This window comes from Cavia porcellus, unplaced genomic scaffold (genome assembly GCF_034190915.1).
Source record: "Cavia porcellus strain 051 isolate PalLab524CR breed Dunkin Hartley unplaced genomic scaffold, mCavPor4.1 scaffold_29, whole genome shotgun sequence".
In the NCBI taxonomy this organism is placed as follows: Eukaryota; Metazoa; Chordata; class Mammalia; order Rodentia; family Caviidae; genus Cavia; species Cavia porcellus.
The window spans coordinates 14,499,836-14,518,703 of NW_026947512.1; the positions used below are offsets into that span (position 1 = coordinate 14,499,836).

At 35.4% G+C, this 18,868-nt stretch overlaps 1 protein-coding gene and 1 long non-coding RNA gene across 3 annotated transcripts in view; one reads left to right on the forward strand and one right to left on the reverse strand.

Moving 5' to 3' along the window:
- Positions 1-18,868, forward strand: part of Fmn2 (formin 2) — a 308,299-nt gene that overhangs the window by 263,559 nt on the left and 25,872 nt on the right. For both annotated transcript variants that reach the window (XM_063240263.1, XM_063240264.1), the window contains one exon: positions 16,265-16,414. In XM_063240263.1, the coding sequence (XP_063096333.1) occupies positions 16,265-16,414 (150 nt within the window). The remainder of the gene's footprint in view (positions 1-16,264; positions 16,415-18,868) is intronic.
- Positions 1-18,868, reverse strand: part of LOC134474027 (uncharacterized) — a 49,028-nt gene that overhangs the window by 8,861 nt on the left and 21,299 nt on the right. The gene's annotated exons all lie outside the window — the stretch shown is intronic.

The window sequence follows — 18,868 nt, forward strand, 5'->3', positions numbered from 1 at the left end:
CCCTAGGCTTGTTCCAATCTTCCGTGGATTTTGTCTCTCACCATTAAGCATATTTGTCATACATTTTTGTGGGAGTTCTTAACACATTTAGGATGCATTCTTTTATTCCTACTTTGCTGAGATTTTTAATCATGAATTATGTTAAGATCTAACAAATGTTTTTCTTGAATTAATTGATAACTATCCTGTGATTCTTTTCTTTGTTGATGTGATAGATTACATTACATTGTTTGATTTGAATGTTTAACTTATCTTGTAGAATTAGAATAAATTTTTATGACTATGTTGTATAATTGATTTTATTCATGTTGGATTCAACCTAGTTATTTTTATGGAGTTTTGCATATACATGCAAGAGAGATATTGTCTGCAGTTTTCCTTTAATGGAATGTCTGTGTCTTGGTCTCTGAGTAATGCTGGACTTGTAATGAGTTAGGAGCCATTTATTGAGTTTTCTGGAAAAGATGCTGGATAGATATTGTAGATATTGTTTCTTCTTTACCATTTTGGTGGAATTCATGAGTGAAAGCAACCTGGGCTTGTTGTCTTCTTTCTTCAGAAGGTTATCAATTCATTAATACTTATAGATATCTTCAGATTGCTTGTAAGTTTTGGTCATTTGTCTATTTAAGGAAATTGTTTGTCCTAAGTTACCGAATCTGTAGATGTAGAATGGTTCACAATATCCTCTTATGATCTATTTGATATCTGTGTGATTAGTAATGATAACCCTTCTTACTTTTTGCGTGTTATCTTTTTCTTATTTTTCCTTAGTAAACTTGGCTAGAATCTTACCAAGTTTTTTATTCTTTTTAAGAATGCATTTTGTTTCGGTTTTACTGATTTTCTCCTATTGTGTTATTATTTTTAATTTTTTAAATTTCTGCTCTAAATTGTATTATTTATTCTGTTAGCTTTAAGTGTAAATTGTACTTCTTATCTTAGTAAAGATTCTTTAAATAGAAACTTAATTTTAGAGTTTTTTTTATTTTCTAATATGAACATTCTGCTTTTTAAGTTCTGCCTAGCTATATTGCATACATTTTGATAGATTTTTCTTAAAAATACTTTATGATTTCTCTCAAGACATCTTTGACTTAGGAATTATTTATTGAATGATTTAGAGGTATTTCAATTGTCTTTCTTTCATTTTCTTCTAACTTAATTTCATCATGATCAGAGAGCATACTCTGTTGTATGCCAGTATTTTCCCCTCCTTTCTGTATACCTCCATAATTATGAGACAACACAGGACATTTATAGAAACTAAAGCTGATGCCAAAATGTGAAGTGTACTTAAGTGAGAGGCAGGCCAGTGAGATTGGGATAACTGTCTTATCCATTTCTCCAAACTCATCTATGAAATTTATGTTACTTGACTCAGATGAAAGTTTGCAGTGGCTCCTGCCTAGAGAATCTCTTTCCCTTTTATGGTACTACTGTTAATTTCCTTGCTTTGACAAGTGCACTTTTTGTATTTGTATGAGGTATTAATATCAGGGAGGCTGAGAGAAGGATATATAGGAGTCCAGGTGTGTCCAAATTTCAGCCCACAGACTATTTGTTCTCTTCTTAAAATTGTTACAAAAACAAATAGAAGAAGCAGAAAAATGTGTTACTAATATGCTATAAATACATATTTCATATGTGGCCCAAGAATATTCCTCTTTACTCAGGCCTAGGTAAGCCAAAAGATTGAACATGTACATTTTTAAGTTTCTTGTTAATCTAAAAGTAATTCAATTTAAGGCCATAAAATAATACTCAAAGCTCTGAGAATTTAAGAGTTCTGTGGAGGGAAAAATGGAAATAATCTCTTTAATTCTATTTCCATTGCTTCAAAGTTAAAGAAAAGAAAATGCTTTGTTAATGATAATTTTTTTATTTTCAAACTCAAGTGAACATGGTAATAATTGTCAGATTATTTAATGACATGGAATGAAAATTGCTGAAATCCTAGGATTAAATTTCAGACTCTTGAAAAGAACAGAGTGGAACAGATGATCTGTGAAGCCAGATTACAAGTTAAGTATATAGAAGCATTGAATTATAAAGCAACTATATATAAATAATGTCTTTCAAAGAGATTACATGGCTGAGAGAAATATATTTGTATGTAGAAATGTACAAGTGTTGTTTGAAGACCAAAGGAAGAAACCAATAGAAAAGGAGAGATTTTTACCAACTGAGAAGAGGAGACGATCATTTTGATACTTCCCTAGATGAAGTATTTGGTAGGATGAAGACAATGTAGGTTAAGAACTTTGCTTTGATTGAGAGATAGTGAAGGGATTTTTTTTCACTTAGAAATGAATGTGAAATTATTTAGAGAAAAATATTTTGAGCATGAAAAAATTACAGAAATTAGTAAAGTGAGATTTTTATGAATGATGCATGCATCTGTACTTAGAATTCAGAGCATAGAAAGTATGGTAGTCAGCTGAGAAGAAAATTAGAATATTTATAAGCTGTAAAAGGTGGAAAAAAACAAAACAAAACTCCCTTAACATTGCTGATCATAGTTGTCCAGTTCCTAGATTTAGGCATATTTCTTTGTTGCTTGGTCTTTGGGATCTGCATGGATCCCATTCTGCATTGTCTGCTGAGGGGCAGTGTGTGATTGGATATGAGTGTCATGGATTTTCAAGCTCCTCTTCCATATTTTGTATGAGCTGGCACTTGTGCTTGTGTGGAACTACCTTCCCTACACCACCCCTCCCTCCGCCATGAGCAATTGGCTGCTTTAGATCACAATTATTCTGAAGATGTAAATAAAACAAATGTGCATGTGTCCTTTCACCATTCTGAACTCATCTGATTTTTCCACTGGAGCTAAATGGTTGGCATAGGTTCTGCTGTGTACACTCTTTTCAGAAGACTAAGAAAATCCCACCAAAGGCCCTTTGTAATGAGAGAAAGAGGAGCAATAAAATACGTTATACTTCATGTAAGTTCCTACGAGGGGTGGAGAAATTAGGTAGAAATGAAGAGGATGATTTAGGGTTCCAAAAATTGCAGTTACTTGTGGAAGGAAGGCTTTTACTGAAAATAGATCTTTCTCTTGAGACTTTAGTTTATTCTGAAGAATAATATTACAAAATTCAACATTGCACAATAAAAAAGCAAAAGCAATGGAAGATTTATAATGATCATCCTTGGCAGTTCACTTAAACTGTTTTGGTCCCTTGGGCTTGTGTTCAGTACTAAGATGCTTTATATCCTTGGTTCTGCTTGTATGGACTGAACTGAGTTACATATATACAGTCTTATCCTGTGCATAAACTCTATTTAGTACTCAACCTCTTTGTTATACTCCAGAAGACAGTGATGCTAAGAGAAGAAATTAACAGGAAATATCACTGAAGAACCAAAGAAGGCAGACACTCCCGGTCCACTTAAACTGGACCAGGACTGAATTGTCACCTTGCTTGAAGGCCAATCTGATCATAGATGTGTGTATAAGAAACAACCTAGTCTATCTAGGTACTTCATTATCTACCCACTTCCCAATTTAATTCTAACAGTGTCTCAAAATAGCCTGAACTGCCACTTGGCAGTTGATCCAAGGAAGGAGGACGTGGTACTAGGGCTTGTTGGCATTAGCTTTTGAGAGAGGGAGAGAGTGGAAATTAATGACCTGTTTCTGTCTGCACAGGGCTAAGAGAACCAACCAGACATGAGAATAACTCCTTGAATTTGAATTGTGATCTTAGCTGTGCTGATACCTGTAGCTGTATCTGTGGTGGGGAAAAACAGAGACTGAATTAAATGAAATTACTCCTTTCAGCAGCTCTCTGAGTTAGTTGTTCACTCTGAGATGTCTGAAGGAGGTGCCAAGAGGAGGATTGTGTGTGTGTGTGTGTGTGTGTGTGTGTGTGTCTGTCTGTCTGTGTGTCTGTGTGTCTATATGAACTCTACGTCATGAAATAAGAAATAGTCCTATGAAATAAAAATAAGACAAAAAGATGTAATTTTTTATTATTCATCTTTTATGTGATTCCAGAATAAAAGGATAAATGAAATGAGAAATTTCCTTGGCAGGAGCTATTACAAACTTTCTTCCATGCCAAGTGAGGTAAGCTATAGATGAATAGGGAGGAGCAGGTGAAAGAGGTCCCCTACTCTGGCCCTGGTGGGCTGTCCCCTAGAGGACTTACTTACTGACATCAGTTTTAATTGATATAAATGTCATGTGTTACAATTATGTAAATATAGAAGCACCCTTCTCCTTACCTTCTCTGTATGAAGGATAAGTTTCAGGATTTGTTATACTCTGAGCACACAGCAAAGGCTGAAGAAGAACCTTGTGTGCTGGATGCTACAGCAATATCATAGCCATTGCTTGTAGATCTGACTGTGTGCCTGGCAACCCCGTGAAACCCATTACATACTTGAGTCTACTTAATCCTCATAAGGATTTGGTTAGGCAGGAAATGCTGTCATCTTCCTTTTAAAACCAAAGTAACAAAGCTCAGAGAAGATCCATTCTTAACAGGGCCAGAACTAAATCCTTGTTCAGTGAGTTCCAAAACCCATTCTTTTAAACCTCAGGCTATAACGAAAAGATGTCCTAACAGATTTCTTCCACTAGAAAGCTTTTAAAAATCAGAATTTTTCTTCCCAAAGGATTTAGGCCACATGTGCAGCACACAATCTTTTTTTAAGCAAATATTTATCAAACAATTTCTGTATTCCAGGTACTGTTCAGGTGTTAGAGATAGTACCACTGAAACAAGGTTGGACCTTTAAAACATGGGGCCTCGTAGAGGGAAATTAGGCCATTAATGGCCTGCCCTCAAAGGAAATATTGGAAATAGAGCCTTCTATTTCTGTTTGTTCCCCTGCCTCCATGAAGTGAGCAACTTAAACCAGCACACACTTCTTGCCATGATGTGATGCCTCACCACAGCTTCAAAAGCAGCAGAGCCAGAGGACCATGGACTGAGCCCTCTGAAACCATGAGCCTAGAAAATGTTTCCTCTTTGTAAGTTGATTTTTGTTACAGTGATGGATTGCTGTCTAACACAGAGACAAATAGCTAACAATATATAGAAAGTATCTTTTCTTTTTTATGACACAGAATACTGTAAAGGAAAAAAAATCAGTGAGGATTAGGTAGGAGAGTCCAGTATTGCACTTTTACTCCACCTTTCCTTGAGAATCTCAATGAAGAATAAGCCCGAGTGATGATCTGAAAGAGATGAGGTAGACAGCCTCACAAATCCCTGGATGAAGAGCCTTCCAGGAAGGTAAAGGAGCAGCATGACATCACATGTCAGGCACAAGAAAACAGAATATCATGAAGATAATATCAAACAATCCTTTTTATTCACTAATAGAAACCAAGTTCTACCTTGATTTGGCTCATTGCTCCATTTATCAGAATAATCAGATTGAGAGAGGCACAAAGCACTTACGTTTCACATGATTACAAAGTTATCACAAATTCCAAACTTTTTAGCCACAGATATTTCACCTATATTTAAAGAAAAAGCTTTCAAAACCTCCTACTTAGCTTAATACTCAGGCTTTGAACATATGGGGACTGTGGAGTATAAACCCTTACACTTCCTTTAATAGGAATCCAGCACACAGGGACTGAATTGTATGCAGTTGTGCCACAGATGCTATGGGGAAATGTGAGCCAGTCCACATAAGACAGAAGCAGACCATGTGCACAGAGGCCATGTAGGACTCAAGGGCCCTCCGGGACTACATGGTCTGCACTGTCGTAGAGAATTAGAATAGCACTCTATCCGACATCAAAAAGTAAAAGAGAACATCAGTGCCCCGGCAGTTCCTGAAATCAGCTCCTGTTTAGATTGCTCATCCCCAACTCCTTTTGTTGGCCACATTTTTCTTGCCTATAATCAAAATCCCTTTTGGAGCCACACATCAGAAAGTGCTTGCTTGTGTTCTTTCAGGTGTGCCTCAGGTTGCTGAAGAGTAAATACAGGAAGGTATTTATCATTTTAGGCATACCATCATGCTCAGGTTTATCCTTCTTGATGCTTAGTATTCTGTAGTACAGAAATTGTTCAGAGGGTGGTCGAAGCTTGTGAGCCCCAGTGAACTTCTGACAGACTTAGTCTGGGTCAAAACATGGCATCTGGCTTTGTTTTGGACTTTGAGTCGTAGTTTTTCTTTTTTAACTCAGTGGCAGTGTTCTTCAAGAAAGCCGCTGTACAGGGATTTTGTTTTTCTTATCGTTGCCCTTCCATATGTCACAGAGTTACAACCTGCTGACTTACAAGTAAAGAAAAGCAATAGCGCCCTCTGGTAAGAGGGTGACAGAGTAGAGGTCACCTAAATTGTTGTGTTCCAAAGTTTTGTATTCTACTTGACAGAGCAAATATTTTTGTACATGGGAAATAACTGGCAGTCATAACCAACTATTATGCAAAGGTAAACAGAATAATACAGTGATCTCCCATGTAACCCCTCATCTGATTTCAATGGCTATCAATTCATAGGCAGCTTTGTCTCATCTATATGCTACCTCTCCCTCTTGCTCTTACCCATATTATTTTTGAAGCAAATTTCCAAGACATCTAATTTCATCATCTTTATTTTACTGTATATCTATAAGAGGTAAGTCCCTATAATAAATTACTCTCCAGGTGCCCTTGCTGTTTCTCTTGAAATTTAATTGTGGCAGAAAGTAGATCATATATCTGGTGAAATTCCCCATAACATGGATTTGCCTGATTCTATCTTGGTGGTTTAGTTTACTGTGGTCCTCTCTTCTGTATTTCTAATAGACTAACACTTACAAAGTATTTGATCAGTTTCAAGTTTGATTTTTGATAAAATTACTTCATAGGTGGTATAGTGTGCTGAAGAATAAATACAAGGAGAAGTCATGTCATTTGCGTGATGATTCTACCCTTTGACAGTCAATAGCCATATGTATTTATTTGTATGATTTGTAAAATTGGGACCTTTTGGTAATTTTTCTCAGTCATTAAGTGAAATAACTTTTCTTTAAAGAAAAACTGTCTTCTCATTTGACATAGTTATTCAGTTATATGGTTCAAATAAGAAATACATAATTCTTCACCTTAGTTTGCTAATTTTCAAAACAATGAGGTAGATATTTAGCATCCTCCAACAGTGAACAATTTTTCAACATTGTAATGCAAATATGAAATTAAATATATTTACTATGTGTCGGTTCTTTATAGTTAATACTAATGTACATAATGCTCCATCTTTACGTTTACTTTTTTGACATCACTCTTGCTTCTGTTTTCTATAAGGCACTCTGGGTGCATTTTGTAGATATTTCTCTAGATCTTGTTTGAACCATTTCTTCAAATATTTCTGGGTCTCTTTGGGATGATCATTAGAAACCATAATTTAATTCTCCAGTTGTTTTTGTAGTTGTGACTAGACTTTACAGTGACAGAACTGGAATTCAAATACGTTGTTAGTTCATACTAGTACTTGCCATTCAAATTCAGGGTGACATTCTTAACTGTGAGATTTGGCATTTTATATTCGCTTCCCAGGCTGAGAATCTCAATACTAATCCTAAGTCCATGTCTCTTCTGCCATTTTGTTTTTCTGAAGCTCAATCTTTAGTAAATTTCTGAGTAACTGACATTGAAAATAACATTATTTGAGTTATTTCATATTGAAACATTTTCCTGTGACCTTTATAATTGAAAGTTTCTCTGGTTGGATTTTAAACACTTGATTCACAGTTTATGTCTTTTAAGTTGTAAATCAGTCACTTCTTTGTCTATATGTGGAAGTGTGTGATGATAGTAAGTTGTCTTCTCTAAAATGAACTTCGCTTTTCTGAATGATGACCAAAGGATTTTTTCTCTTTCCTGCAGTAAAGTAGTTTCGTGAGGATATGTCTCAGTTGTAGCTATTGTCGTGCCCAAGATATAGTTTTAGTTTTTTTTAGTTCAGGAAAAGCTTCTGGGATCATGATTATAATTTATTTAACTGACAAAAATTATATATAATTACTGTGTACAACATATTGTTTTCAAATATGTAAATTATGAAATGACTAAATCAAGCTAATTAAAAACCTCACTTCTGCACAGAGAATACTTGAAATCTAATCTCATCAATTACTAAGAATGCAGTTCACAGTTATCCAATAGAATCCCCATGTCACAAAATAAATATTTTTGATTTTTTATCTAACTAAAATTTTGAATCATATTTTAAATATGCATTCTGTTTTACTGCTTTGGTTGCTTACTCTGGGTAAAGTTTTGTTTTTTAAATTTATGCATAATGTACATAATTTTGGAATACAATGTCATGGTTAAATCAGTTTACTTAATGTATCAGTCATCTCAAACATTTATCATTTATTTGTAGTGAGAACATTCAAAATCCTCTCTTGTAGCTATTCTGAAATAAAATTGTTAACTATAGTCACCCTACAGTGTTGTTGAGAAGGAAATTTCTTTCTCTTACCTAATTTTGTACTTAATGACTAACCCTTTTCTCTCATCTCTAGCCTCCCCAACCTGATAACCATTGCTCTGTTGTCTCCTTATATGGAATCAGTTTCTTTCCTGGGAGCTTTCATAGTGTACATTTAAGAATTTTGTGTATTCTATACTTCCAGCTTTGTGTAAAACTTTTTTTTTATTTCCATTGATTTTTAGAATATTTTTTCCCTTAAGCCATTATATGTTATTTTTATTAACTGTTGTGTTACTTTTAATCCAATTCACATGTGTAAAATGATTTCAGGTTCTATACTAAGTCTTCCTGCCTCCTCATTTCTGAGTTTTCTGTATTTTGAATTATTTATTTATACTTATATTAAGGCTATTTTTTCTATCTTTTATATTAGATTACTTATATTGAGTTAGGATAATTTCTACCATACAAATATTGAGTCATTCTGTCATGATTTGGTAAAGACTTTTCTTCCTCTGTTTAACTGGCTTTCTGTGTTTGTCAAAAATCAAATGACTTCATGTATGTGAGTCCCTTTCCAGATCCTGACACATGCAATGATTTGTAAAGCTTTAGAACAGTCGAAGTATAACTCCTTAACCTTCATTCTTCTTATAAAAAAATAGTTTGGGAGATTTTAGATGTTTTAAATTCTAACATAAAGTCTAGAATCAACATCGATTTCTGTATTAGTTTTCCTATCACTTGTTAAAAAAATGCTTGAAAGCAGAGGTTTATTTGGTGCATGGTTTCAGAAGGTTCAGTCTGTTGTAAGCTAGTTTGAAAGCAGAAGAGTTTGGAAAAGGAGTAGTGCTCAGCTCATGGTGGCTATGAAGCAGGGCAAGGTAAGATTACCAGAGGAGGAAGGGCTAGGGGACCATATATAGTACCCAAGTTCTCACCCTGATGACCTACTCAGACACACCTAAAAGTGTTCCTAATTCCCAGGGCTGCTCTAAAATCAATCAAGTTCACAGTCCAGCTTTACTATTACATCCCATTTCCTTATTATTTGACACCCAAATGTATCTCCTCAAAAGGTGCTTAATCTCCAAACAAACGTACAGTAATAATTCTACTTAACAAGATATAGCTATCCTACATACAACCAAAAACATATGAATGCTATTCTCAACAATTCCAGCATTTCTAAGAAGCCCAAATCAAAATATTTCTGATACTCAAGACAAACTCTTAGCAAAGAATCTCTTTAAAATTCAAAAACCATATTACATAATCCCAAAGTATAAGGCATATGGTAAATGCTTCCATTCCAAAAGGAGAAATAAGGGAAAAAAGAAAAAAAATCAGACCAAAGCAAGATCATAAGCTAACAGAGCAAACAATAAATCTCATAGCTTCATATCCAGTACCTGATGGTAAAATGTGAGCTCCAAAACACTTGGGTGCCCCAGCCCTATGGCCTTTCTTTTAATAATCCATGCAGCATCTCTCCTGGACTAGCTCCACTTGTTTCCTTTGCTTTGACTTTCCCTGGCAGACATTCCAAATTCCTGGTATCTCTACTTTCTGAGGTCTCCACTGTACTTTTGACTTCATCACCACAGCTTCAGACATATCTCTTCTCCAGGGTATTTTGCCTTTCTTTAAAACTAAATAGAGGCCTTCGTGATGAGACAACTCTTGCAAGCCTGAACAACCAATGTCATGTAGACAACACCAAGATTTCTCACCAGTTTGTGCAGTAGCCAGGCCATCTTGCACCATGGCTGTGGCAGCTTTGAAATGCCTAGACTGGCTGACCATGATGATTCCCAGGGTGGATTCCCTAAGCAGCCCTTTATAAGCAGAGGATGGGTAGTTTTTGTTCTCAAATGAATGATTTACAGCTTTTTATTCTTGAGACTGCAGTTGGTAGGCCCTTGCTGATTCCTAATATGCCCTTAAGACATCTTCTTGTCTTGCTTCAAAGTATTTCATGTCTTTTTAATGGCACAGCTCTCTCTAGCAACTAAACTTCCTTGTCTCCAACTATATGCATAGTTCTTTTCTGCCCAAATTTAAATCTCAAGGATTTGTGCTCTGTGTTTTGCTCTCTCTTCTCACTCTAAATCTGGCTGAAAGCAGCCAGAAGTACTCATGTCACAACCTGAACTTTGGGCTGCCTTGAAATTTCCTCCACCAGATCAGTTATTCCACCACCCATACGTTTATCCTCCCACAAAGTCTCAGGACATATGCAAATATACATAAGACTTTTACAAGATGGTAACATGTCTGGCCTAAAGTGCATGTCCTAATCAAAACCTCCTTGCTAACAGAAATATGGCCATAGCCTTTCATTTCCACATTCTTTTCAATATTCTGAGCTCCAACCAGAATTACTAATTACACTCTGTATACTGTAGTTTATTCTTTTTGCCTCCTCTAAACTTCTTTAAAAATACTCCTGAAAACCAGCTCCAAAGGCTTCTGAACCTTATGGTCAGGTACAGTTACAGCAAGGAACCTACTTCTCTCCTACCAATTTTGAGTATTAGTCAGCTTTTGCATTACTGGAAAGCACATTGGCCACCCACAATTTAAAGGAGGAGATGTTTATTTGATTTCAGGGGGTTTACGCCATGGTCACCTGGCTCTAAAGCAGGAGCATCATGATGAAAGGGTTTGATACCTTATGCCAACCAGGAGCAAAACAGGGAAAAAGTGCCAGAGAGGAAGGGGCCAGGGGCCAGATATATTCCCAAGATCCAGCTCCCATGACCTGCCCAGGTGCACCCAGAAATGTGCCTTACTAATCCCCTGGCTGACACTAAAGCCAATCAAGTTGATGTTTAACTTAATTCTCATGGTTACTTTAAAGAAAATCTTTTTATCTGGGTTGCTTTGAATCTATAGAGCAATTTTGGGCAAATGGATTGTAACAGTGACAAATCTTCTAGGAATATATTATAGTTTTCATTTGCAATTTAGACTTTCTTTAGTTTCTCCCAATGATATGTTGTAGTTTTTACACACTTTTGTTGGATTTATCATTAGTTGAATTTTTGGATGGTAATGTAAAATTACATTGTTTCTCCAGTGGTTGCATTTCTATAGAAATGCACTTGATCTTTTAACATCTATTTTGAAACTTACAAAGTATATATTAAATTATTTAGTTCTTATAAGTTCACTTATTAATTGTAATGGAATTTTTGTTTGTAGTTTTTATGTGATTTTCTATGCATACCATCATTTACATGTATATATGTAGAACAATATTTTTGTTTCTTTCCAGTGTTAGTCTTTTTTTCCCGGTTAATCAGGTAGAGATTTCAATTTCAGTACAGTGTTGCAAATAATTGGGAAGAGCAAACCTACTTTCTTTAATTTACAGGGTAGAAATATCAATTACTGTAATTGATTCATTAATGTTTTATTGAAAACTATTTTGCTTATGTTCATGAGGGATATTGGTCTATAAATTTCTTTTGTTTTATTATATCTTTTGTGGTTTATATTATCACTCTTAGGATAATGATCTCATAAAATAGAGCAATGTACCATCCTTCATAGATTTCTGAAAGTTTTGACATAAATTTGACTTTATTTCCACATCACATGGTCCTTAGTTTACTGCAAAGCAATTTGAAGTGGAAGTGTTTGGAAAATGGAGATAATTTTGATTGCAAATTTATCAGAATAAATGTAATACCTGTTGAAAATAATTTATTAAAATTTTTTTCAGTTTCTTAGAATGGAGCTATTTATATTTTCTACATCATTTGTCAGTTTTAAAAGTTTTATTAAGAATACTGATTTCATTTACAGTCTTTAATCTATTGGCATGAAATTGCTTGTAATACCATGCTGTCATTTTAAGCCTTTGCAATCTTTAGTGACTGTGTTTTCATCTCTGGTATTAATAATTTATATTTTTTCTATTTTTCTTTATCAGCCTTAGTAATTTACAAATTTTACTGAAGTTTTCATTAAATCAATTGCTGACTTTACTTTCAGTAAGATTTAGTTTTTCTTTGTTTTGTGCTTTTTTATTATTTTGCTTTTCTATACAGTTTAATTTTCTTGAATGAAATGGTTACATCACTAAATTTCTAATATAGGCATCTGAAAACAGAATTTTCCCCCTAAGTACTGTTTTACCTTCATCTTCACATATTTTGATATTTTGTTTTATCTTTACTATGTTTAAAATACTTCCTGATTTTCTGAAGCATGTGTTACTCATAATAGTTTCACTTAATTTTCAAATCGGAAGATTCCCTAGATGTTATTTTTGATGTTCCATAATTTATTGCCACTGTGGGCAGAGAACACACTCTGGATAATTTCCGTCTTTTGAAACTGATTGAGATTTCTTTTATGAAGCATGTGGTCCATGCTGATGGATGTTTCTGTGCTCTGGTGGGGATTCTAGCAGGGGCTAGAATGTTCTACTACTTCTAGTTAAATCCATTTGTTACAATTATATTCAAATATTCTATATCTTTAGAGATATTTTTATCCAGTTCCCTTAGTTACAAATATGTTAGAAAAAGTTCCCTTAGTTACAAAAATGTTAGAAATAGTTAACAGTGCTTGTTTCTATTTTTAATTCTGTGTTTGTTTTGCTTAGATCATATATTTTGAAAGGTCTTTATTAGGTGCATATAGATTAAGTGTTTTCTTATGATGAAATGATGGTCTGGTAACATTCATCTTGACGTTTACTTTGTGTGATGTAGAACATGTGGGCTGTGCTGTGCTGTGTCTAAATGGCAAACCTTTTTCTACTGCAGTGACATTTTCTGTTGCTCATTTTTGTATGAAGTTAGTTTTACTACGTTTTTAGAAGAAAGAGATGCATAAAGATGCATCTTACTGCCCAGCTTTGCTGATTTGTAATCTCCTTTTTTATTGCATTTGTGCAGTGATTTAAAAAAAAAGAAAGCCTCATACTATCTGGGAAGTCTTTTCTCACCTCAGCTTACCAATATTTTCTATTTCCTTTATCCTTGAGCTTATCCATTTGAATTATCCCAGCATCTTGTCTCTATGCAGAGCTTTGCTGCAGAAGAAAGCTTCTCTTGGTTAGTGCTGGGAGTTCTTGCTATCTCAGATGGCTCCCAGCCGGTTCAGAATTAACTTAAATAGATCCTTTCTTCTCTTCAAGGAAACAGAGTTTCTAAAACCCCTTCACTTGGAGTTCTCAGATTGCCCCTGACATTTTTCAGAAATACGTGTTTGTGAGTATCGTGTTTGGAGGAGTTTGTGGGCAACTTAGATACCCATGTACACTTTCCTGTGCCCTTTAAGTCATATTCTCAAGGGACACAGGCACTTCCACCCTAACCACTTCCAAAGAAGTAGTTGTACATTTATGTTTCTTTTTATTGAGACTCACCATTAATCAGTTTCACATTAAATTACTGTTGACTACTAATTCATTTATAGACTCATAAAATTTTGCACCAACCACATTTTAGTGAAAATTTTTTACCTTTTTATAAATTTAGTACATGTACTGCTGTTTTGTTATATAGCTTGCAAGGTATTTTTCATTAATGCAACCTTTTTAACTTACAGATTAAAAAAAAAAAACAAGGCCAGGGGCTGGGGATTTAGCTCAGTGGCATAAGCATCTGCCTTGCAAGCGTGTGGTCATGAGTTTGATCCCTAGTACCTTGTAAAAATACAAAAAAAAAAAAAAAAAGGCCAGAAGTTAAATTACCTGCCTAAAGTTATGAATGTTATGACAAAGACAAGAAAATATCATTTAATAACTAAAGCAGTTGCTAGTGTCAGAAGTCCCTGTGCTTACCAATAACTAAGAAATATTCTCAAGTAACCTGATCACATGGATCAGTTAGCAGATCAGCTTCAGCAGAATTAGTCATTTAAAGAAAGTTGTTGTTAGGAAGTATATTTATTTAATATGCATTATAAAATATATAATATTCTAAAGAAACATAATATATAATATAAATAAATTTGTTTTCTGTAAAACATTCAGCACATGCTTTGGAGGTTATTTTTTCCCAATCAACTTTAAAACAATTATTTGATCATCTGTCTGTTTTCTACTGGTAAAAGTTAAAACACAATGAAGTTGGTTTGCTCCTAGAGCTAGTTTTAGGGTTAGGGCTCAAGATTCCATATTTTCACATTCTAAACCTTATATTCTTACCTTTATATGATATCCTTTGTGATAAAACTTTCAAAATGTGAGAGTCTGAAACAGATGAGCCAGTTACTACTGGTTTGATACATCTGTTCAAACAGACATGATTTGCTATATGTAACAGTCAATTTGATGAAGTATAAATATCAGAGAAATGATAAAAAGAATAATTGAGTGATTGAAGGATTTGACACTTAATTTCAGCCTGGCTGGTCACAAATACCCTTCTAGCATATAAGGAAAATGACCAGTTTTCCCAGGAGGATACTTATCAGTTTTAATAAGTATGATGACCTAGACGTCTCTGAGACCATTTATGCTCCCTGGGCAGTTCTGACACCATCAGCACGTTCTGTGGATTTTTTCTACCATCTTCACCATCACTCATGGCAGCCAAATTCTCACATTCTCCATTCACTTCATAGCCTGCCTTTCAGGATTACGTGACTATGTGATGTCACTTTTTTCTGGTGGGCTAGCTAGGAAGAAACATGAAATTCCTGAGCCCCTCAAATGTGATCAAGTTGGTATTGTCATCTCTGTTAGGATCTCAGAACTGGTGTTCCTAAGAATTTAGCTGCTCAGAGATAGCCAAGTTTAAAAATAGAGTAGATGACTCACATGTTGGTAATCCATTTTGGGGGAAGCTATGAAGTTTTATTTTATATGTGTTGTTTAATTACCTTTATGTTTTGAGAAAATTCACTGTAAAGGTTGTGTTTTTTTTTTAATTCTTGTATTACTTTTTATAGTAGGGCCGTGAAATCAGCTATATGACAAGTTGAATACAGAGATATGTGTTCCTACATGAATATGGTTGCCTGAGAATTTGTTCTTTAGGGTAAATCAGACTGAGCTTTGTGTAGCAGAAATAGTTTGGGCCTTGGGCCAAAGTAGAAGGAAAGGACAAGTGTTATTTGCATGGCATTCCTGTGCACAGCATCTCTGGCCTTGTTCTGATAGGCTATCTGGACTGGCATTGTCAGCTGTTGGCTAGGGACATTTTCAGGGCATCATTCATGACTTTCTTACATTTTAAGCCCACCATTTACTAGTTATATGTTTTCTATCAAATAACTCTGTTGCAATACCTGATCCCCATATAGCTTAAATATGATGTGACCTCTGAATTGCACCTTCCAGAGACTGGCCCTGTACCTTCCTGTCACACCGCTTGCTGCCATATTAGTACCTACTTAATGATAGTAGGTACTTTCCTGGAATGGAAAGCTTTGTCAGTGTCTCCCGGGATTCTTGCTTCCCACAGCACTCTCCCTTCTAAGCAATATAGGAAGACAAATAGCATGCAAACAATATAATATAGGAGTGGATTATGTATTAGTTTGAGGACAAATGGGTAATGTTGATTTTTCAAGTTATAAATAAAATATAGTTCCTCCAGTTGTAATGTCTCACTTTGACATCAGGCTCACTTCTAAAATATGTCAGACACATAACCTCTTAATTTAAAATGGAATTAGATTGGGGTATTTATCAGTAAATAGACAATTCTTGTCAGCTGCTGCTCTTTGTATCCAAAACTCTGACATGAAATCATAAAAAACTACTGTTTGTACCTGAAGACTTAGATTCCTCTTGATAACAGTAATTGTTTATGAATGAAATCAGAATTTGGACAGAGAAAGAACATCCCATATTGGAAAGTAATCATGGCTTTTATGTTCTTTTGTGTGCATGATTTGACAGCTTTTTGGAGACTACAGCCTATTTCTTCATGAAACCAAAACTTGGAGAGAAGGAGGTGTCCCCAAATGTTTTCTTCAGTATCTGGCATGAGTTCAGCTCTGACTTTAAAGACTTTTGGAAGAAAGAGAACAAACTTATCCTACAAGAGAGGTAAGTATTTTCATTTGCACAATGGCATTTAAAAGCGGGTATTTTATTAGGTGTGACACTACTGGAGTTGCCAATTTTTAACAGCCTGAACGAAAAATGAGATGGCCCTTACCCTAGGGTAGCAAGTCAAAGAAGGTGCTAACATTTGGCAGTATTTGGAGTTTGAGTAAGTAGAGTCACTTCGTGGCTGTGATGCTACAAAGAGTATCTGGGGTGGCGTGGTTTGCCAAGACCACTGTCTGGTGAAACATCTTCTGTCATGAAGAAATCACACAAAAGCAAACTGATTGCATGAGGAATATGGATCCACCCTGTTGGGATGCTAAACCCATCTACCGCTAAAGATGGACAACAAAGACTGCAAAGGCAAGAGGAATAATTTTGTGTTTATTTTCACTCAATTCGTGCAGTACTGTTACCATTCATATCAAAATTTCATCCAGATATCACCAAGAAACAGAGAATACTTTTAAACCATCTTAATAGTCTTGTGGAGTTGCATAACATTTCTTAAAATAAATCTTTACATAATGAAGGGGAAATTTCTTTTCTTAAATATGTGTGATAATGTCTCTGATTATAAAATTCCACAGAAATATATTAAGCCATGAAGAAGGTGTCCCCCCAGATCAGTCTCCTCAAATCCCAGAATCTAGTAGGAAAATGAAAGGGAAATACAACTCAGCCTCTGAAGCAGACCTTGATACTGAACCCATTAGTGTACTTCCTAACATCCCTTTTCCAGGAATGACTTTCCTTTAGAGCTTTAGAAAATTTGAACCGTGGAAGACTTGGTTGATCACTAGCACAAAATTCTAGTTTTCTGCTTGTTGTCTTCATTTTGATCTGCTTACCCACAAAACTATATTCACCTAGATTTTGATATTTTCTTAAATTAGATGAGAGTAATTGCTAACATTTATTGAGTGAATGGACAATGGCCAGACTTGCTCACTCGTGTCACTATCGTCACACCTGTTTTAATGATGGCGGTGTATTCGGAGAAGTATGTTGCTGGGTGATGTCACGGTTGTGCAAACATGACAGAACGTGTTTTCATCCAGAATGGTTACCATATCAGTGACGGCATAATCTTATGGGTCCACGGTCATATATGCAGTTCGTGGTTGGCCAAAATCTTATGCAGTAAATGATAATAACTTCTTAGATTCTGTAGATTTGTCATAGAAGAAACTATACCTCGGTACATAGCAGGTAGGACAAAAGAACAGTTTGGAGAGAAAGAACTCACTCTAAATCTCACCCTAAACAAAGTGAGCATCTTCTGCCTCAAAACACACCACTAGGCGTTAGCATAAAATTTGAGATTTTAGTCAGTCATCATCCCTACAGGTAGCAGAGATAATTGCTTAAAAATAAGCAATCATTATTCCTTTCCCTTAGACTCAGCCATATGTTAAATGATTTTTACCAGAAAAGACTCATTCAGTTTAGGAAACTGTAAAAAGAATCTTTGTTTTGTTTTGTTTTGTTTTGTTTTAATTTTTAAAGGAACTTTTTGACCTTAGCACATCAGGCACAATTTCCCTTCTTTCATCACTGACCTAAACTCGTTCCCCTGGAGAAGGAACCGTTTGCACTAAAGTTCAGAATAGAAACAGTAGTATTTCATGTTGCACAGTTGTTTGCATCATATGGGATTAGAGACCTAAAAGACAAAGGAAACAGGTTTAGGCAGCTACAAGACAGGACAAAGTGTAACTATATTGATGTACATCAGGTAAGTGAGGTGTCACAGCAAAGGACAAGGCAGATGTGCCAGGACACTGGGAACACTCTCATGGTTGCTCTCCTCTGTTACCCTAAAAACTCTGAGGTGCCTCTGGGAGCAAACAGTGAGACTGACTGATTCAAATAAATGCACGGCTTCCTCTGCACATGCATAGCCTCTGTCCAAGTGTGCTTCATGGGAGAGAGTAGTGTTTCTAGGAAACACTGTCAACAGCAATCCTCTTTTATGGTGTTGTATGCATCTGACATCCCCCGAACGAGCTTTTCCTAACCTTGTAACCATTTCCTAACATCAACCAAATCCTTTTTTTATGCTTTATCCTGTGCTTGCCATGTCCTAGATATATGCTATGGCTTTTGGGCTCACACTTGGTGACTTTTCATTTTGGCAGTTTGTGGTGTGAATTGGCAGAATACGCGAGTACTTTTTACTGCAAACTTATAATTTTACTAAATCATTTGCTTTTAATAAAATTCTAAAGAGGAGCATATGTCACGTGAGAGTGCTCCTCTGCCCTGAGCCTTTCAATGTGTATTATACCTCTTGACAAATGATAGTCAGACTGCTTTGAAAAGCAAGGTTATTGGTGTGAAGTGTTTGTGGGACAATTTTGTACCCCTCCTTGGTGCAGAGTGAGCTATGTAAGTTCGGGAGAGCACTGTAAAACAAAAACATACATGGTTCTTTTTTCAAAAAGTAGT